The sequence below is a fragment of the Mustela erminea genome, chromosome 9, assembly GCF_009829155.1.
Source record: "Mustela erminea isolate mMusErm1 chromosome 9, mMusErm1.Pri, whole genome shotgun sequence".
In the NCBI taxonomy this organism is placed as follows: Eukaryota; Metazoa; Chordata; class Mammalia; order Carnivora; family Mustelidae; genus Mustela; species Mustela erminea.
The window spans coordinates 24,393,744-24,415,001 of record NC_045622.1 but is presented as its reverse complement, the minus strand read 5'-3'; the positions used below and the strand labels follow the sequence as shown (position 1 = coordinate 24,415,001).

At 35.8% G+C, this 21,258-nt stretch overlaps 1 protein-coding gene across 3 annotated transcripts in view; it reads left to right on the top strand.

The window, feature by feature from the left end:
• Window positions 1-21,258, top strand: part of ARHGAP32 (Rho GTPase activating protein 32) — a 296,673-nt gene that overhangs the window by 76,726 nt on the left and 198,689 nt on the right. For 2 of the 3 annotated variants that reach the window (XM_032356447.1, XM_032356448.1), the window contains exon 1: window positions 10,974-11,089. The exons of the other annotated variant lie outside the window; for it this stretch is intronic. In XM_032356447.1, coding sequence (XP_032212338.1) covers window positions 10,974-11,089 — 116 coding nt within the window. Of the gene's footprint in view, window positions 1-10,973; window positions 11,090-21,258 lie in introns of those variants that run through there. 3 annotated transcript variants of the gene reach the window in all.

Genomic DNA, 21,258 nt, shown 5'->3' with positions numbered 1-21,258 from the left:
TTTTGTCATTTGCTTTGAAATATGTCAGAATGCTTTAAAAATAGTAAACTGCTGTACTAGTCTAAGGTGGCATTTTTATTGTGCTTTTATCTGTTGTATATTTGAAAAGTGACAGAGTGGATGGTGATCCTTGCCTGCTTTGATGCTGGCAGAAAAACCAGTGCATGATGAATTGTCTTCCATTTGTTCACTTAAGAACTCCTTGTTAGTGTGTGGATATAGTTGATAGTTGTAGAATCTTTTCCTATTTTAACTATTCTTTGGCTTGTAGATTTTGATACAGTGGCCAAATAGTAACAGTGTTTTCTCAGATGGATGGAGAGGAGACGGTCTAATTCTTGGCAAACTCTGTTACTTGGTACTGACACATTGGATTCACAAGCTCATGAAGATATTTATTCCCCTGTATGTGAATCGGTGTTTTCTAAGATATGCAGCCCATTACATAGGTGAATCTTTGGCCTCTTGATTCCTACTAATCTTTCATTTTCAAATGTTTAAGAGTTTGTAAATTAAGTTTTGTGTACTAGATTTTGGTGTATTTCTCTATTTTAGCTTTATTCATCTAGTTGATAGTTTATTCCAGGATCTCAGTTGTTTCTAATACCTGCCCAGATAGGAGCCCTCATAGTTACTGTCCTTTCCGTTAAAGATATTCCATAGTTCATACAGCTTTTATGTTGCCCTTCTAAAATGATAGGGACTGAGTAGTGGCAAACATGCTGGGTTGAGTTTTAGTACTAGTCATAGATTGTCCAGATGTGTGTAGATACTGCCGATGGACTTAGTAGATCATATAGGGGATATAGTAATGTCCTAGATGCAGTACAGGATGCAAGAGCCCATGTAGGTTAGAAGTCAGAACAACACTTGAAACCTCTAAATGTGCGTTGCCTCATACAGCTGTCCCACTCATACCTTTTTAAGTCATTGCAAGAATATCTTCTCTATGGCCCTTTGGGTACTTTTGTTTTTGTATTTATAATATTTTACCATTTTTTTTTGTTCATTTTATTAGTATTTATTTTAGAAGCCTGGTTGTTGAGGCAGAAAGTATCAAACTAAAGCATTCCATATAGCTTTTTTCTTTTTTAAAAGATTTTATTTATTTATTTGAGAAAGAGAGTGAGAGAGAACATGAGAGGGGAGAAGGTCAGAGGGATAAGCAGACTCCCCGCAGAGCTGGGAGCCCGATGCAGGATTCGATCCCGGGACTCCGGGATCATGACCTGAGCTGAAAGCAGTGGCTTAACCAGCTGAGCCACCCAGGCGCCCCTCATTCCATATAGCTTTTAAGAATTAATGCCTGTGGGGCACCTGGGATCGAGCCCCACATCAAGCTCTCTGCTCAGCAGGGAGCCTGCTTCCCCCCCTCTCTCTTTGCCTGCCTCTCTCTGCCTACTTGTGATCTCTGTCAAATAAATAAATGAAATCTTCAAAAAAAAAAAAAAGAATTAATGCCTGTAGAGACGCCTCAGTGGCTGTGGGTTAAGCATCTGCCTTTGGCTCAGGTTGTGATCTCAGTTCTGGGATTGAGCCCTAAGTCAGGCTCTCTGCTCAGCAGGGAGTCTGCCTCTCCCTTTCCCTCTGCCCCTCCTCGGGCTAGTGCTCATCCATGCACCAATGCTCTCTTTCTCTCTCTCAAATAAATAAATAAATAAAATCTTTAAAAAAAAGAATTATTGCCTGTAAAGGAAATATGAGAGCTAGAGGAGCCTGTAGAACCAGACTGAGTGTTAGAGAATATACAGGATTTGGTTTCTTGAACAATCGCATGACAAGAATAAAGGAGGAGAGGGAACCTTAAAATCACAAGGGACTTAAGAGACTTATTAACTGTAATACCACCGTGTGTGGACTTTGTGATTCAAACAAGCCAACTGTTAGAAAAAAAGTCCATGAGAAATGGAAAGCCTGGTGCATTGATTACATATTTATGATATTAAGGCATTATTGGTTAATTACCTTAGGTGAGATCATGATATTTTAGTAATTTAAAAGAGTCATTATCTCATGAAAATGTTTATTCTCCTAAGGAAGTTCAACGTTTTTTAGTAGATCCAGAACATGGATTCATGAAATGTCTTTCTTCTATTATACCTTCTGGTTTTTTTTTTTAGCACTGTTTACAAATGTTGTGGTACATAGATAGTTTATATATCTGATTTCATCTGATCACTTCAATTGCAGTATAATTGGGCATGGTTATTCTGATCAGATGAGGAAATTGAACTTAAGAGATCTCGAGCAAATCGCTGGAATTTACGTAGGTAATAAGTGGCACAGAGGAATTTGAGTCATCTTAACTTCATTAAATTAAAAGAAAAAAATCCAACATTATTTCCTAAATGGAAACCATCGATACTCAGAAATAGTACTGTTGTTTTCAAGTTGCTTTGTATATTTAACTTGAATACTACTTAAAATGGTGAAACAGTATCTTAATAAATTACAAATCAATACATAACAAGTTAGTTCAGTTCTTAAACATGCTTAATTTACCACAAGGACGTAGTGATATAATTTGAAGATTCTGAATTGACACTTAAGAAATAACTTTATTATTTTGAAGTACTTTTTCAGAGATTATAAAATATACTTTGCATTTACTACATCTTTTGAAAATACCACATGAAAAGCACCACAGATGATAATATTAATGTCTGGCTTTAGCCAAATAAGAAGAAATAGGCAGATACTCAATTCCAAATTAATGTGTCATTCAAACTTAAATATAAATCTGTGTATCTTTTAAAGAGCTATCTCTGTTAACTTTTTGCTTCTCTATTATAGTTTAGTCATGAAAAGATTTACATTATTATTATTTTTGTAATTAATAAAATTTACCAGAACAAATTTCTATAACAGTGGGTAATAGGAAAAAATACCTGTTTGCTGAAATAAAGCTAAATGAGCAGATAAGAACTTAATTCTCCTTGCTAAGAAAATAAAATTAAAGAATTATTGATACCAGGAGTAGAAGTACACTTATTTGGAGATACATCAGAATAATTGGGCATGATTCACATTTACTAGTATGGGTTTAACTTCCGTTATTTGAGGACAGGCTGATTGTGCTTTGAGAAAAATACTTGGAATTTTATAAGTAGTTGGATGTTCTCTAAGACATGAAGGAGCTTGCTGTTGGCTCCCACTGTGACTCTTGCCACCCTTGTCAGCTGATAGTAAGGGAGCGAGTGGTATGAAATAGGTAGCAGGCTGCCAAAATTTAGTTGAGTTGCAAATCAACATGCACTAGAGTGAGCCATCCAGGTAAGGATACTACTAGGTAAAAGTATTTGATTTATTGACATTTTTTCTAGTATATTGTGGGAGAGACTCCACTAAATTATGTTATGCCGTACCCTGAACTTTTTAAAAAAAGATTTGATTGATTGATTGATTTATAACAGAGCAGAGGGAGGGTCAGAGAGAGAGGGAGAGAGAGAATCCCAAGCAGAATCCATACTGATCACGAGTCTTGATGCGGGCTTGATCCCATAACCCCAAGATCACAACCTGAGCCTAAATCAAGAGTTGGGCCATTAACTGACTGAGCCACCCAGGCACCCTACCCTGAGCTTTTCAGGCATGCAGACTTAGTACAGCTATTTTTTTGTTGTTGTTGTTTGTTTGTTTGTTTTGTTTTTGATTTTTTTCTTTTTGCTTAGCCCTAATTTAATTTTTTTCACATAGTGATTTCATCCTGTTCTCTCCCAGACCTTCTACTAAGATAGAGTTTACTTGAATCACTTGCTTTCTCCTCTGATTATCACTCATTAAATTTACATTTGACATTTTTCTTTGCAACATCATTAACATTAGGAGGCAGTCTGGTTACAGGAATTACTAGAAGTACTGTACATAAATTTCAGTTTTTGCCAAGACTATAGTTTTCTAAGGCCCTAAACTTGTAAAAGGAATGTAAAGCCTTTTTATTCTCTGTACCTCACTGCTTATGACATTACCAGTGAGAATTCTAGCTCAGAAAATAATTTCTTTAATTCAGCATTATATTATAGAATATAGAATCTTTGTTGTCTTTATAAAGCCTTTTACTGGATCAGTTGTAGCACAATTAGTTCTTAATTTTTGACACTGTGCTTTTACTTACTACTTTTTAAGCATTGTTTTCATTTAATCATTACTTATAGATGTTGTATGTTAGTGGCCTTAAACTCATTGCCAGAAGAATTATGACATTTCAGAGTTTAACTTTGTTAACAACAGTATAGTTTTATTTTATCTGTAGATTGAAACACTATTTTAAGTAGTGTCTCAGACCAGTGAGGTTATCTCGAGATCTCTGGATTGTGATGAAGCAGGTGTCTTTGTTTTGTTTATTTACAGAGTCTACTAATGGAATGCTCATGCTGAGACAACTTGCCTGTTCTGTGTGCCCGTGGCTTGGTAGTTGTAGGAATTGTTCTATTCAGTCTCTGACGAATTTCATTTGGAAGAGTATGTTAATGCAGATACCATGTTCTTTTTTCCCTTGTGCAAGAGCACCTTGAACTCTTGAGTTTTGGAACAAAGTATTCTTGGGTTAGATTTTATGAACTTTTGAAAGGGAAACAGTGAAACAAGGTGATGTGGTATATGAATTTGACAGTAAGCAGATGCTGTCTTTGCCCTTACAGTAGAGGCATTAGGTTTCTTTATTAATGAGGTGCAAATTCCATAGATTTTGGTTCTTCTTTGAGGAGGGATTAAATTCACACTGTAAAGGAGGAATTAAATTTATTTTAATTCCTATTAAATTAATTCCTATTGCAGATTTACATCATGATTCTGAGATTCCGATACATAAAGAACTTCTAAGTTTCCTTGTTCAGCCCACATAATTGTTTTTTTCTTTTCTCCTTTGCTATTTTACTTGTTCCTATTCATCATCATTTTAGATTTGCCTTGGTGTATGCAAGAAGATTGCCTTATTTATGCATACTGACTTTATTTATTTTTGAACTTACATTCCCTAAGCTTGGCACTTATATTTTTCTGTTGTTCACTTGTATGTATTTATTCAATAAGCATTTATTGTTGATGTCTATTTTATATGAGATGGCAGAAATAAGCATTCAGCTATGCAAGAGAAAAACTATGGAAGGGATCTTTTAACTTACGAGTTAATTTGTTTAAAACTAAAAAATTAAATTGCTAACACATTTTTATGTTAGAAATTAAAAACATTATAGATAAAGAAGAAAGTAAAAATTACTCAGTGTTGTTGTTATATGATCTCCTACGTGTTTTTTATACACACACACACACTATTTTTCTTATAATAATGGAATCTAATCTATATAGTGTTTCTGATTTTTTTTTTTCAGTTACTGATACCAGACAGACTATAGCACTATGGTTAAAAATTGTGTTGAAGAAGTCTGTTTCAGTAGATTGAATTTCAGTATTTTTCTTCAATCAGTATTTACATGGGATGAAGATTCTAGAATGTGTAACAATTGATGGTAGTTACTGATTCAGTGAAAACATAGCCTGAGATTATATATTGTTGAAGGCAGTATTCTACATTATAATAAATATTAACACATTTTAAAACTTGAATACCAGAAATTATGCTTTTAATCTTTGCTTGGTTGACTAAGGATATATAATTTTAAAACAATAGTTGATTTTAGTTAAATTTTGAGTGAGTTTGTGCATATTTTTGAGAAATTTCCACTAAAAATCACTCATTAAGGAGATTGGAAATGTCATGGTGAACTGTCTTATGATCTAATTTTATATGTATTTTGTAATCCTTATGTTAATGTATTAAGGGGAGTATATGAGCTTTTGGTTCTAATTTTTTATTTTCATCTATATTCATGAAAGGGATTCAAATAAGTAGAATATTATCTCTTAGTTGAGACTTGTTTCCTTTTATATATTAGATTACTACTCTTTTAAAATAGTGGTAAAAATTACAAAGTGATATGACTGAAGAAAGCCAAATATTAAAGATAAAATATCTTGTTTCTCAGTTTTTATATAACAATAAAAACATTCCAAGGTGTCAGTGATGATGAGGATGATGGCTGTCATTTATAGAGGATCTTTACTGTGCAGTATGGTAGTTTCATTATGCATTATTTCTGATTCCTCTTTTAGAGATTACCAAACTGAGACTCAATTTAAGCTACTTACCTCAAACCACACTTTCTCTAAAACATAGTTGAGATTTGAGCCAATGTCTATCTGATTTCAAAATATTTCTATTTCTGTTGAAATTTGTTTTCCAGTTTCATGACACAGCTTTTTGAAATACCAACATATTCTTTATTTTTTTATTTTATTTTTTTTAAAAGGTTTTGTTTATTTATTTGGCAGAGAGAGATCACAAGTAGGCAGAGAGACAGGCAGAGAGAGGGGGGAAGCTGAGCAGAGAGCCTGATGTGGGGCTCGATCTCAGGACCCTGAGATTGTGACCTGGGCTGAAGGCATAGGCTTAACCCACTGAGCCACCCAGGTGCCCTGAAATACAACATATTTTTTAAAATGCATATATTGTTGCAATAGGGGAGATACATTATTAAGATATTCAATTTTTTGAAATTTTATTTAGCTCTTTTGAAGAGTTATTCTGAGTTAGATCTCTTTGAATATATATTTCTAAAGAGGCAGATCTGCTCTAACATGATACATTCCATTTTCTAGTCAAATAGACTTTTTCTTTTGGTGTTTTAAGTGACATAGAGGATCATGTTAAGTTAATTGTATATCTTAGATATTTTAATGAAACAGTTTATCAGGAAACAAATACATTTATTATACTTAGATAAATTTTAATGAAATAAAGTATGCATAATTGTTTGTTCTTTAGATATATTGGTAAACTGAAGCAGATGTCTGTGTGTGATGATCCAGAACCCAGGAGTATTCTGTAGTAAAAAAGAAAATAGTTATTCTCTTGAAGTTAGTCATTGCAGTGTAAGAATCCTACAAACAATCTACTGCTGGTTAGAAAAACAATTCAAAATTTTTAAAAGTTTTATTTATTTAGAGAGTGTGCACAAATGGGGGGAGGAGCAGTGGGAAAGGGAGAGAGAGGATCTCAGACAGATTCCACTCTGAGCAGGGAGCCCAACTCTGGGCTTGATCCCATGACCCTGAAAACGAGCTGAGCTGAAATCAGGAGTCGGCTGCTCAACTGACTGAGTCACCCAGGCACCCCAGTTAGAAAAACAATTTAAAGGTACAAGTAATCTGGAATTGAGAATAAAAACATAGTATAATAATGATTAATGATGGGTAACATTTATATATTATATATGGTGCTTTTTATGTTGGAAGAAAATCTTTAGTTATTGAAAATATTGGAGGAGGAATTGTGTTTAACTTTTCTTTCTAATGTAATTATTTATATATTAATACTAATAGTATTAATAGTATTAATACTAATAGTGTTAATATAATATATATAATATATAGTATTAATACTAATAGTATTAATATAATTAATACTAATACTCTAAAGAGGCAGATTTGCCTCTTTAGAAATATATATTCAAAGAGATCTAACTCAGAATAACTCTTCAAAAGAGCTAAATATCATACTTTTATATATATATATATATAAAATATAAATTACACCTAGACATATGCTCCTCACATTGAGAATACATAATTTTCTGAAGAGTCTGTTTGGTATATCTGTATTTAAAGGTATTCTTTTTTTTTTTTTTTTAAAGATTTTATTTATTTGACAGAGGAGAGTACAAGCAGGGGGAGCAGGAGGGAGAGGGAGAAGCAGGCTCCTGCTGAGCAGAGAGCCTGATGTGGGGCCCAATCCCAGGACCCTGAGATCATGACCTGAACTGAAGGCAGATGCTTAACCCAATGAGCCACCCAGGCGCCCTGGTGTATCTGTATCTATTTAGAGTCACAGTTGTGACGCATTCTGTGACCAAAGGTTGGTGCCCAGTTCAGGAGATATTTATTGAGCCTTTGCTATGTTTTGAACAGAATGGATAAAAAGAATTCTAATTTAAAGTGTGGGAAAAGGAGCACTGAAATGGGAGTATCAGGACCTCAGTTCTCTTGCTGCTCTGCTGCTGCTTTGTTTCGTGATCCCTGTGTGCACCCTTTCTTTGTAGTCCACCCAGATGTGTGGAGGGTGCTGTGTAGAAGTGAACACAGGTCGTCAGTATACAACAGAATTACAACATGAGAGCGGGTCAGTCTGGTGAGCTAAATGTAGATCATATTGAAAGCCACATATTTTCCTCACAGAAATATTATTTTACATGGTGGTTAGATTTTAGGTAGATTTTTAAAAAGTACTTTAATTACAAACTTTACAAAGTGAATAACCCTGGACAAATCATTATGCTAACTTCAATTTCTTTACCTTTAATATGAGGATTATAATAGCTCCTATGTATGAGAATTACATAATAAATTATAATTAAGTTTGTAAGGCCCACAATGTTTGGCAATTAAGTACTCAGTGTATGTTTGCTGTTATTATTACTACTGCTACTAGGAAAGTAAGCCACTTTAAAAATATTTCTCTTGAAAAAAATGCATCTAATTCTTAAACTGTTGTGAAAATTCCTCTTCCTCTTGCTGTGGTGGACTTAGGAACTTCCCTATCCCTTTTCTTCCTTACCTCTTGGTCAGTAGATGATGAAGACTCATTTGATTCTAAACTCTCCATGATGGCTTCTGTGGTTTAGATCAGAGACTTGTGCCCCACAAAAGTTTGTTGGAGAAGTGAAGCCTGGTCAGGTTTTAAGCCAACCGGGGGAAAAAGGAGTTAAAGCAGTTGTGGTCTTCAGGAATATGGAGTCTTCTCAGTTTTTGGTAGCCCCTGTGATTGACTCCACTGTGTGCCTTAAGACATGCTGCCTGCTGTTCACTGCCTTAGTTAGCACTGAAGAAGGGAACAGAACATGTTGATTTTGAAGTTAAAAACTGTTTTGAACTGATAGAGTCAAAACTGTGAGACCTGTGGAAGGTCTTGGTGCACTGGTCAGATTGGCGGGATCAAAGGCTGTCACTGCAGCAGGGGTGTCTGGGGAGGACAGTTCTGCAGTGGCCCCAGGACTAGAAAAGGCGATTTCCTGAGTGAGCTGTGTTGGTCAGACTGTCCTCAGGAGTCTCTGTAAAAGTTCTGCTTACAGGGATGCCTGGGTGGCTCAGTTGGTTAAGCAGCTGCCTTCGGCTCAGGTCATGATCCCAGGGTCCTGGGATCGAGTCCCACATCGGGCTCCTTGCTCGGCAGGGAGCCTGCTTCTCCCTCTGCCTCTGCCTGCCTCTTTGTCTGCCTGTGCTCGCTTGCTCTCTCTCCCTCTGTCTCTTACAAATAAATAAATAAAATCTTTAAAAAAAAAAAAAAAGTTCTGCTTACAGTTCACGTTTTCATGTTTGAAAGGAGTTGAGGAGGTGAGGCAATCAATGACAGTAATGAAGGAGCAAAAAAATAAAAAGGAAAGGTACATAGGATTCATGAAACACATTAAAGGGGTTAGATTTGTTTAGGAGGAAAAAAAGACCTAAATACTTAAAATAGCACTTAAAAATCTGATTCTTTGCTAGGGGAATATAAAAGACTACGTTAAAATTAGTTATTATTTTGCGAGGGTGGTGTGTGCATGATACAGTGAAAACCTGTCTCCCTCGCGGTCATCTGTGGTCGTCTTCTCGCTACGTTTTGCCCTTGGAGATGGCAGCTGTCACGGGTGCTGTCCTGTGTATATTCTGCACACGTAGTCCTGTGTGTTTCTCCTTCCTCCTCTTTGCAAATGGGAATGGTAGCATTTCATATATCCTATGGTACACCTTTACCTCTTTCTTCTTTGCCTTAATAATGTGCCTTAGGTTTTGTGTCCTGTCATGACCAGTAGGGCTGCCTTGTGTTTCTCGTTCCCCCATCTGTACAGCCTTCCATTCTGTGGAGAGTCCATAATTCGATTATCCAGTTTTCTGTTAAATGAGCAAGTTAGGTGGTTTTTGCTGTTATAAATCTTACTGCCCTGAATATTTCTGTTCATTCCTTATTTCTACCTGTGAAAATAAAGTGGTTTCCTAGAAGGGAAATTACTGGGCGAAAAGATGAGTAGCTGACATGTCAGGGGTTGGTACCAACGTGGCTGTTTCCTGAGGAACAGCTGTGTCATTGCCCGTGTTACAGATGCTATACTTTTCACTCATTTCCCAGCAGGTCATTTTATGGCTACCATGGACGTCTGCAGTTTAAATGATGTGTAAAAATGTTGCATGCTTTTGTTTAATGTAATCTTCCAGGCCATTAACCTTAGAGTGGATACATACGTATGTATGTATGTACGTACTTATCTATCTTTAAAAGGTCACAGACAAGCCTGGTGGCTGTTAGGTCGCATTTTGGATACCTGAGCAAGGTGTCTCTGGCAGTTATTACTGCGGGGAAGGAAAGATGGGTGTAGTATTAGAAGGCATGAAGTCGGGCAGGTCCCTGCAGCATGCTTTTCTTCGCTCTGAATTGTGATCCTCCTCAACTGTGAGGTCTGTAACTGTGCTTCCCTCTCGTTGTGGTTGGCCCAGGAGACTTTTACAGATAGCGTTAGTCTTTCCAGTTTTCTGTTTACCTTTCTGAATTCTGAAATAGCAAAATAAGAAAATCCTGCACTTTGAACATGTGTTTTTAACTTAGTAACTGGAGACTTGTGTAGAGAAAAATTGTTATTAAATCAATAATTAGTGAAAAATCACCTTGATTTGGGTTCTGAGTTTGATTATGTAGGTCACAGAGCCTGAGGCAGTGGGAGGGGCCTGGGTGTCCCAGGTGTAGAGCAGTCAGAGGCAGTGAGTGTGCTATGTGTGATTTCCTGTCTTTACCCCAACTGTAATTAAAATAGCACGTAATAGACTGTGGCCCGGCATGATCACATATTGCTGTGTATCAGCCACACATAAACAGAGCTGAACACCTTGAACGTTGGTGGTGGTCTTTATTCCATGCCTTGAGGTTTAAATTTTTTGACTACAAGATGGAGACTGAAAGTGAGAGTAGCATTTCAGGAGATGATAGTGTCTTTTGGTTGGATTCTGAAGTTTTAACCGAGATGCCTGGCAGTGAAGAGGGAGAGAGGGAAGACAGCTTCAGGTAATTATGGAATTCACAGCTCTCCCTTCTCACCTTTGTTTCTCTGTCCACTCCCTCTACCACGGCACTCCTTTCCGATCTTCTCTATTTTAAATCTCTTTTCTGGTAAGATTGTCTTTTCTCTGGGGGGAAGGTTTGGAGCTGAAAAGAACAGGTTTCTAGTTGTACATAGCACTCTTCATTCCACAACATGCCCTGAGCTTATAAAATGCATTTTAAATGACTTGTTAGAACACCAGGAAGAGAAGGTGTTAGACAGGTTTTGTAGTAGCGTTTCAGGAATTTCAAGTAGAGACTCATAATGAATGAACTATCTACCACTCCTTCCTGTGTCTGATTTGTACCTAATAGATTTGATCTGAATTTGAATGTAGTACGTCTTTCTTCCTTTTTCCTTTTCTTTTTTTTTCAATGTTTGTGTATATATGCCCCTACATGCATGGATGCTTTTGTTGTCTTATTCATGTGTATGAAACGTTTGGACTATAAGTACAAATTAATTATTTCATGGCTTTGATCCCTGTTCTTATCTCTGACCTTATATCTCACTCTCCTTCCCCTCTTGGGAATCTTTCTTGGCTTTGAATTTCTACTTGTAACTTCATAACTGAAGTTTTTAGGGAATGCCTCCTGATTAAGCAGATCTCAAAGTGTGATAGTACTAGTGAAGAAAGAGGTCTTACCCTGCTTGTGGAAACAGTGCCATTGGTTTATTAATTCTGTTACAAATTTTAGGAGACTTTTTTTTTTTTTTTCAAACGGGTTAGCAGATTCATTCTTTTAGAGTTATTAAATCATCTCTTGAAGAAGTTTGTTCTACATATTATCATTGACACCCACATGAGCAATTAAACATCTATTATATAATTTTACCTGTGAGTACTTGGGTAGGTGAACATACCATTATTTACATCAGATCTTATCTTTACGTTTAAAGTTCAAAAAGAGTCTCTCTCAAGTTAATATCTTTATCCACAGATTTGGTTTTTAAAGTCTAGGGTAAGGATGCCTGAGTTGCTCAGTCGGTTGAGCTCCTATCTCTTAATTTCAGTTTAGGTCATGATCTCAGGGTCCTGGGATTGAGGCAGGCTCAGTGCTCAGTGCGGAGTCTACTTGAGAGTCTCTCTCTCTCATTCTTCCTCTGTTTCTCCCCCCGCTTGTGCTCCCTTGTACCCTCTCTCTCTCCAAAATAAGTAAGTAAAATCTAAAAAAAATAAAATAAAAAAATAAAGTCTAGGATAAATGGCAGAAAGGATTGAATATAAGGAAGTCTTGGTAACCCACATTAAATTTGCCACTCCATGGTTAAAATGAATAAGAATGTTTTAAATTTGTAGAAGAGTTTAGTACAAAGTCTGAAAATGTACTATTAACATATGAAATTCTTTTTTTTTTTTTTTTGTATAAACTTTCTCATTCTTCCCATAATTTTATTTGGCCTTTCTTATTTGAGTAAGCTGCTCTCCCAAGATATGCTGATGTTGCATATATTCTTTATAATATGGTCAGTGTCTCATGGGCAGTTAGGAAAAATAAAGTATATATTTTGTTGGTATTAAACCTGTTTGACTTGGTGTTAAAATTATAAAAGTTATTTTGGGATATTAGTCAAAGGAAGAGACAACCTAGACTTTGTTGTTGCAATAGATTTGGTACTGTCATCCTTGATTTACTTGTTAGGCAGCAGGAGCCTGTCTGGATTTTCTTCTGACTTAAATTAAAAAAAAAAAAAAATCTGTGCAAGATTGAGCTTTCTTTTCCTCAAGACTCTGTGATAGCATTTTCATCCTGAGAAACTGAACTCTATTGCTTGCACTGTTTTAGGAAACCATGACACACCATAGGGCATTGGTCCTTTTTATAGTGATCTTTCATATCTGAATATCATCAAGGCTCTCCCAGACCAAATACATCTTTGAGGTTTGATTTTAAATTATTTGAAAGTGCAAGAAGAGATCTGGGTAAGGCCCATGTCATGTAGTGTTTCTCACCTGTAAGACCTGAGGAAATGCAGCCGCACAGTGCTTTGCCACATTCACAGCAGCGTTCCAGTTAAAATGCCTAACAGAAAAAATGCGCGTGTGGGTGTTGAAGGTGAAGGGTTGGATGGTAGGAGTTGTTGCTGTAACCTTCAGAGAACCAAATAGTAGACTCAGTGTTATGTATGAAAATTATTTTAGTAAAAGCAATTTAGTAATAAAGAAAATATACAGAAAAGTCTTCATGTATTTCTTTTAAAAATCTGTGCTAATACATGTTAAATCAAACTGTCATTCTTTATATTCTAGTTAATTTCATTTACACACGCACACCCCACTAGGGCAAAGGATTGTGTACTGTTCTTTATCTCTCAGTGGTTTCTAATCTAGGTTTTAAATTGATTCTTAGAAAAATAGCACTGTGTCATTTGAGACATCATGACTGATAAAGTCAGACCATACCTGTGGTGTAGGTTTGTGGAGTTTCCAGCTATCATCTGCTTTAGGAGGAAGCACTCACAGAGGGGCATTCATATTTGTCCAGTAGGTTTTGGAATGGAGTTTATTTTTAGACTTGGTTGGAAGAAAGTATACTTTTTCTAACATTCTAGTATTGTGGAACATTGCCCAATTTCCTTCATAGCAATAGTTCAAACTTGTCTACCACTGAGTCACAAATCTCTCATTTTCTGATTTCTGATTTGTAGAGTGAAATTACTACCTACCATTATCACTGTTAAAATAGTTCTTTGATTAGAACATTTAGAGATTGTCGTAGTCCTTAGAATAGAATAGTCCTTAAGGATCATGAAAAGAGCCCTTCTGTAACTAAGTAGGAGGAATATGAGGCAGAAAAAGAAAATCAGAGATGTTTTAATTATTTTAAAAGGGCACCTGGGTGGCTCAGTCAGTTAAGCGGCTGTCTTTGGCTTAGGTCATGATCCCAGGGTTCTGGTTTCAAGTTCCTCATCAGGCTCCCTGCTCCTTGGGGATCCTGCTTCTCCCTCTGCCTCTCTCTCATGAATAAATAAATAAAATCTTAAAAAAAGTTTTAAAAATAAAAAATTTAACTTTGGAGTTGTTGTATGCAGTGTATTAAGCAAATATATGTTATATACACTATGTCACTTATTAGTCCTATAGAGTAGATAATATTTTTCCCATTTTCCAGATGAAGAAATTGTCACTTAGAAAGTCACACATAGACCAACATTGTAAGCATATGGTAGAGCAAAATTTTGAAACCAGGTGTAATTGAATTTGAAAGTGAACGACTTTAGTGAAATATTTAGCTGCTAAATGTTATTCTCTGGTAAGTAATAACTTTTAAGAGACTTTAAAGCTGACATCTTAGTTCTGAAATTTCTTCTTATGAAGGGATTTTGAGATGGCGATGTGTATACGATGAACACAGAAGTGAACTAATGCATACAGTAAATGTGACCTTTCAGAGATTCGACCTCCAGCACACCTAGCAATTATTACTAACTCATGGTCATGAAAGGTTCTGGTTCTTTGGCATTTAAGGTTAGAAATGTTTATCATATAATCTGCTTGAATCTTTTCTAGTATTATTGACACATACATAGACTGGCAAGTGTGACATGTAGTTCAAAACCCAGATGATACAGTGAAAAATTGAACCACATCTTTAGAACTGTGTACTTTTATTTTAATTAATTAATTAATTAATTTAGAGCATGAGCAGAGGGAGGGGCAGAGGGAGAGGGAGAGAGGGAGAATTCCAAGCAGAGTCTACAATGAACACATGGGCTTCATCCCACAACCTGGCGATCATGACCTGAGACAAAGCTAAGAGTCTCTTGCTCAGTGAACTGAGCCACTCAGGTGCCCCACAGAACTATGTACTTCTAGAATCAGTCTGTAGATGCCCAGATACCTCAATCAGATCTCTGCTTGCATCTCCATAATAATGTGATTTTACGTGGGAAACTTCCAACTTCAGTTAAACTAGATGATTTGGTGAACATATTTTAAATTCTTTTAATGTCGCTATTGGTTTATAGCATCATAAAACTAATAATAGTTCATGTACTTGATTGGTTAGTTGGTTGCTTTATTAATTTTCTGCCTTATATGAAATGATACTGTGAGTTAGAACATACTGCAGCAGTCCAAATAGGTAACAATGGCTTGGAATATGATATTATATTTCTTCTAGATTCTTGCTTTTCTTTTAGATCTAGAATGATTTATTTTGATTGGCTAAATTTCTCTGGAAGCCCACAAAGCTATTTCACAATTCCCAGCTTTTAATACCGTGACTCTTCTTTTGTTGTCTTCAGAAATTATTGATTTTGGGATCCCCAGTCAGCAAATTTTTTTTTTTTTTTAAGTAGGCTCTTCACACCCAATGTGGAGTCCAACACAGAGCTTGAACTCACGATCCTGAGATCAAGACCTGAGCTGAGATCAAGAGTCGGATGCTTAACCGACTGAGCCACCCAGGTGCCCCTCCACCATCCCAGTCAGTTTTTATGAGCCTGGAAGGATGGAGAGGTAGCATTAACAATTAACCAAAGACATATATTACCAGTATCCCAACCCAGGTCTATTTTATGGTCTATGGCTTTTCATAGGCATTTTAATAATCTGTTGTATATGATGTGAAAAAAGATGTGTATATATAAAAAATGATATTCTGTAACACTGTATTTATGATCTAGATTATAAATTAGCCCTTAATATATTCTTACAACATAAAATATAATTTTTACCAAACATACTCTTACCAATGTCATAAGGATAATAAATTTATTTTGTGATCTGCGAAGTCTGATGTGAACATCACTTAATCTCAGAAAATTTTATGTGGTAGTGGAGTTTAGCCTTTAGGCTGTCTTTATAATCTGTGAAATAAATCTTGTCTTAACTATGAGGCATGCTGGTACAAGGCTTTCTTGGTATTTCAGTAATTAAATTCTTTGGGATGGAATCCAAGGTGAACCTTTCTTATATTTATCTGTATGAGTTTTTTGATGTTTAAGAAGGGCCCTAGAGTAGAGAAACTATATACAACTATATGAAAGTTCTGGCCATCAGGTTATTTATTTAAGCACCTAAAAACCAATTTTTCGTTAACCTTTATATTTAACTTAAACATTAAAACTCCCTTAAGCAGTCATTTGCACGTTTCAACTTAGTAAATGAAAATCTCTGAAATGTATAGAACTCTGTTTATAAATGTAATATAGTCAGTTCCCTTAAAAAGAAAAATTAAGTGACAGCCTAGCAAGATTAAAATCAGAACAAGCAAAACCTTTCTAGATATTTAATTTTAGAAGATCTGATATACTTTTACTTACCATTAATGATCAGCTTCCCTTTCCATGCTTATATTGTGATCTGTATTTTCTTTATTGTTTGAAAATCAAAAAATTTCTTCCACTTAGGTGTGCTGCTTTTTCCTACCATGGTTCTCTTTTCTTCTCTACCTCCCCACCTTTTAACACAAGATTGGCAGAATACTTTTCCATCTTCTTGCCTTCAGTCCCTTTGGATACTCTTAAATTTACCAATATTTTATGCTACCAGAAACCCTAGTTGTTTGCTAAGGTGTTTTAATTTTTTTTTTTGTCATTTATTCAGATCTAATTAAATGTATCATTGCTTAGTGCCTACTGTTATTTCCTTCTTATCATCTTCCATCTTCATGTGTCTCTTCTGGCTCATTTGTTTCCTGGTGGATATTTTCTTGAGTACTTTGTTGACATAAGTTCTGTGAGCCACATACTCTGACTTCTTGCATATGCTCATGCCATTTACCCATCTTTTCTTTCATAGGTAACTCATACTTTCTCTCTGAATGCCTCTAACAGTTTCTTTCTATGCTCAGTTTACATGTGTTAAAAAAAATGGGTGAATTATTTTTTTAAAATCTAAATAATTGAATTAAAAAAATTTTTTTTTAAGATTTTATTTATTTATTTGACAGGTAGGGATCACAAGTAGGCAGAGAAGCAGGCAGAGAGAGTGGAATGGAAGCAGGCTCCCCGCTGAGCAGAGAGCTGGATGCGGGGCTTGATCCAGGACCCTGGGATCATGACCTGAGCTGAAGGCAGAGGCTTTAACCCACTGAGCCACCCAGGCGCCTCAAAGATTTTATTAATTTATCTGACAGAGAGAAAGATCACAATTACGGAGAGAGGCAGGCAGAGAGAGAGGAGGAAGCAGGCTCCCTGCCGAACAGAGAGAGCCCCATGCGGGACTCGATCCCAGGACTCTGAGATCATGACCTGAGCCGAAGGCAGAGGCTTAACCCACTGAGCCACCCAGGCGCCCCTACATGTGTTTTATCATCAGTTCTTCGGCTTAGAGCTCAGTGACTTTCATTCCTCAGATTCAGGCCTTCATGTTGAGACAGATTTTTTGTTACCTATTATTTATTTAATTGTTGCCTCTCCTCTGTTTTCAGTAATTGTCTTCTTGTGGAACCTATTTCTTGCATATGAAGTCTGCTTAATCTGTCCTTTACTCAATGTATATTTCTCTTTACATTTTTATTTTTTGGTTTGATGTATTTCTTGTTCTTTGGGCCACTAAAAAAAAATATTCAATCTTCCAAATTCAGTCTGAGTAGGGAAATAATTTTTAAGTGTTGTTTTTCGTGTATAGATACAGCATATACACTGGCATATGTAAATAATACATTTATGCTGTTGTGTTCTTTAGCTCTGTGACTTTATTCATTCGGTGTACATGTGCTGTTTGTTCTGACTGAACAGAATTTATGCTTTTAACTTCTAAGCTAGATTTCGGCCCTTCCTTGCCTCCTTCAGCTGTTTTCTTTAGTAGTCTCACGATGCGTAGAGCTTCTTGTGGGTGCAGACACCCACATTAGGAGCCCTAGTCGTCCTAATTGATGGTTTAATTTCTTTACAGAGTAATTTTACAGTTTTTATTAATCCCTTGGGGGCAGATACCTCTTTTGTTGTGGGGAGAAGTGGGAGTGTAACCTCCTTCAGCCTGTTTTTCTCTGGTTTACCAGTCAGTAGGAGCCCACTTGATTTTTGTCTTCCAAAAGATTATCAAGATCTCTGGCCTGCTGATTCCACCCATATCATTCTGTTAAGGATTTATTTCTTTTTATTTAGCTCTCAGAGACTTTTCAGAGACGTAGAGGTTAGTTTCTTAACATATGTGCAGTCTTGAATTGGAAGTCTCCTGGTACTTTTTTCCATGGCTTTTGAGAGGAAACCTCTGAAGAGAGCATTCAGTGAGGCTGAATCTTGGTGTCTGTTATCCAGTCTAGTGGGTCTCTAGAGACGTGAATGGCATGTTTCAGTGTCTTCTGCAGGATATAAAGTGGAAACTTCCAGGAGAAAACAGTCTGCCAAATCTGGAGTGACTGAGATGTGTTAATGCATTTTCCTACCTGCAGAACAGCGCTAAAAATAGCGTTATCAGATAGTAACTAGTTAGAAGATGCGAAAAGGTGCCAATTTTAAGAACAAAAATAAAATACCCAGAAATAAACTTAGTGAGAAACTAAGGTGTATTTGAAGAAAATATAAAGCATTACTGAAGGACATAAAAGAAGTTTGGGAGAAATGAAAAGATACACCTTGTTCATAGCTGGGAATAGTCGGTATCATCAAGATGTTATTTTTCTTTTTTTTTTTTTTAAAGAATTTATTTATTTATTTATTTATTTCACAGAGAGATCATAAGCAGGCAGAGAGGCAGGCAGAGAGAGAGAGAGAGGGGAAAGCAAGCTTCCTGCCGAGCAGAGAGCCCAGTGTGGGGCTCAATCCCAGGACCCTGGGACCGTGGTCCAAGCTGAAGACAGAGGTTTTAACCCACTGAGCCACCCACACGCCCCAAGATGTCAGTTTGTTATAAATTCATGTATAATAAGAATGCTTTTAAAAAACCTAGACAAACTCATCAATAGGTTGATCTTGGTTAAATAACTTTACCAAGAAACTTTGGGAAGATGAAAAGAAGCAAGGGCTAATGCAACCAGATACTGTAATATAAAGTCTTTATAATTAAAACCTTGTGGTGCTGGTACCTGAAAAGAAAGCATAATGGGATGTAATGGAAAGCCGAAAAATACACTCAAACACATAGGAAGACTTAGATATGATAAAGATGGCTTCTCAAAAATGAATAGGGACAATGTGTGCTCTTCATTAAGTCCTTTGCGGGAAACTGCATACACATCAGTAGGAAAAAAATATTGAAGTTCTGCCTCTTAGCAAGGATAAATTCCAAAATGATCAAAGATACAAGTGTATTAAATGAAATCATAAAAATTTTAAAAGAACACATGGGAAAATTAAAAAAAAATTTGGGGCCAGGGAAGGCTTTTAGAACTATAATTTAAGATGCAAAACCCATAAAGGAAAGAGTTACAAAATTTAACTACATGAAATATAAAACGTGTATTACAAAAAATAAGCAAGGAAAAATGACAACCTGGGAAAAATACTAAGAACTCATATTACAGTTGAAGAACTAATCTCTTTAATATATAAAGAACTAAAAATAGGTAAGAAAAGACTGTCTCAATAGAAACATGGGCTAATATATCAAAAGGATATTTTTCATCACTGAGAATTTGTCCTTCAGATATACATGCACATGTGTAGAAACAACATGTTTATAAACTTACTGTAGCATTGCTTGTAATACTAAACAATTGGAAATAATTCAAGAATCTATTGGTAGGGTACTGGTTAAATTATGGAATATATCTACACAGTGGGATATCATACAGTTGTGAAAACAGCAAAGAAACTCTTTATATACTCCTATGGAAATCAGAATACTATGGAAATATTAGAAAATATTGGTGTGTAAATATACTTTTCAGTAAAAAGTGGGCTGGTAATGGAGGAATAAAACTGTTCTTCCATTTTTTGCACAAAGACCATATTTACACATTGCTTTCAGATTTGTTATGGATATATTCTTAAGACATGAAAAGATTACATATGAATAGATATATTCATAAAGAATCTGGAAGAATATATAAGGCGAGGAGCTTAATGGCTAGGAATTGGGCAGGACTTCTGTCTGATAAAATTATAATACCTATTAAGAATTATAGTATATCTGCCATTTTCAGCTGGAAGTGACTACAACTCAATTCCACTGGCTTCAGCAAACCTCTGTTCTGTTTTCACCACCAAAACAGCTGACTCCATTAGTGTTACAAGATCAGTTTCTTTATTTTCTGGGAATTCTGGGAATACTGAGTTTATATAAGCATTTAATAGTGTATATAAACCAACCAGGATAAATATAAAATATGCTATATTTTAAGCAGCTATATAATCTAATTTATTAAATCCTCTGAAGGTAGGAAGATATATTACTCCTTATGATGACAGTTAATGACTATTAGTTGCAGACATAACTAACACCTTGCATCTTCAGTTTTACACTTCAGCCATGGGTAAAATAAATAGAATATCAAACTTGATACCCATGGAAAGAGCTCTTCTCTGCGGTGGAACTGAGTCCTATTCTTTCACAAACAGACAGATATAAATTGAGTCATGAACTCAGTTCTCTCTTGTCTGTGATAGAGTATATAGATGCCTGTCTCTTATTTGTCAAATACCACCACATGCTCAGACCATAAAATGACTTTCTAATCATTTCCTGTACCATTGGGGAACAACTTCCTGGCCATGAAGTGTCACAGAGCCAGAACCAAACTTAGCAAAGAACCAGCAATAAATGCAAACAAAGATTAAGGGAATAAAAGGAAAAAGATAAAATTCTATTTTCCCTGGAGTTTTACTTCAGGGATCAAGAAAAGATATGCCCAAGTGTAAGCAGTATCTTAGGAAACGCTTCTCAGGCAATGTGTCACTTGGACTTCTCTGTGGAATTTAACACTGTCAAGTACAATTTTTCACAAGCTGTGAACAAGATTCATACAGAGATAAAGTGTGTGTCAGAGATTTAAATAATTTTTGAATGAGTGGGATGGTGAGGCTGGTTCCCATAATTTGAGGAAAGTTTTTTTTTTTTCCTCCTTTTTCCTTTTGCTTGAAAATATGCAGGTTCAAATCTGATGTTTTACAGAAAATTTGTAAATAAAGTATGGGATTCTTTGGGTTTTATGGTTGGTAATCTTAACACTCTGTCTTTTCTGTTAGATTTGAAACTGTAATTAATCATGTTAAGGGTAAAATTTGCCCATAGTTTAAAAAG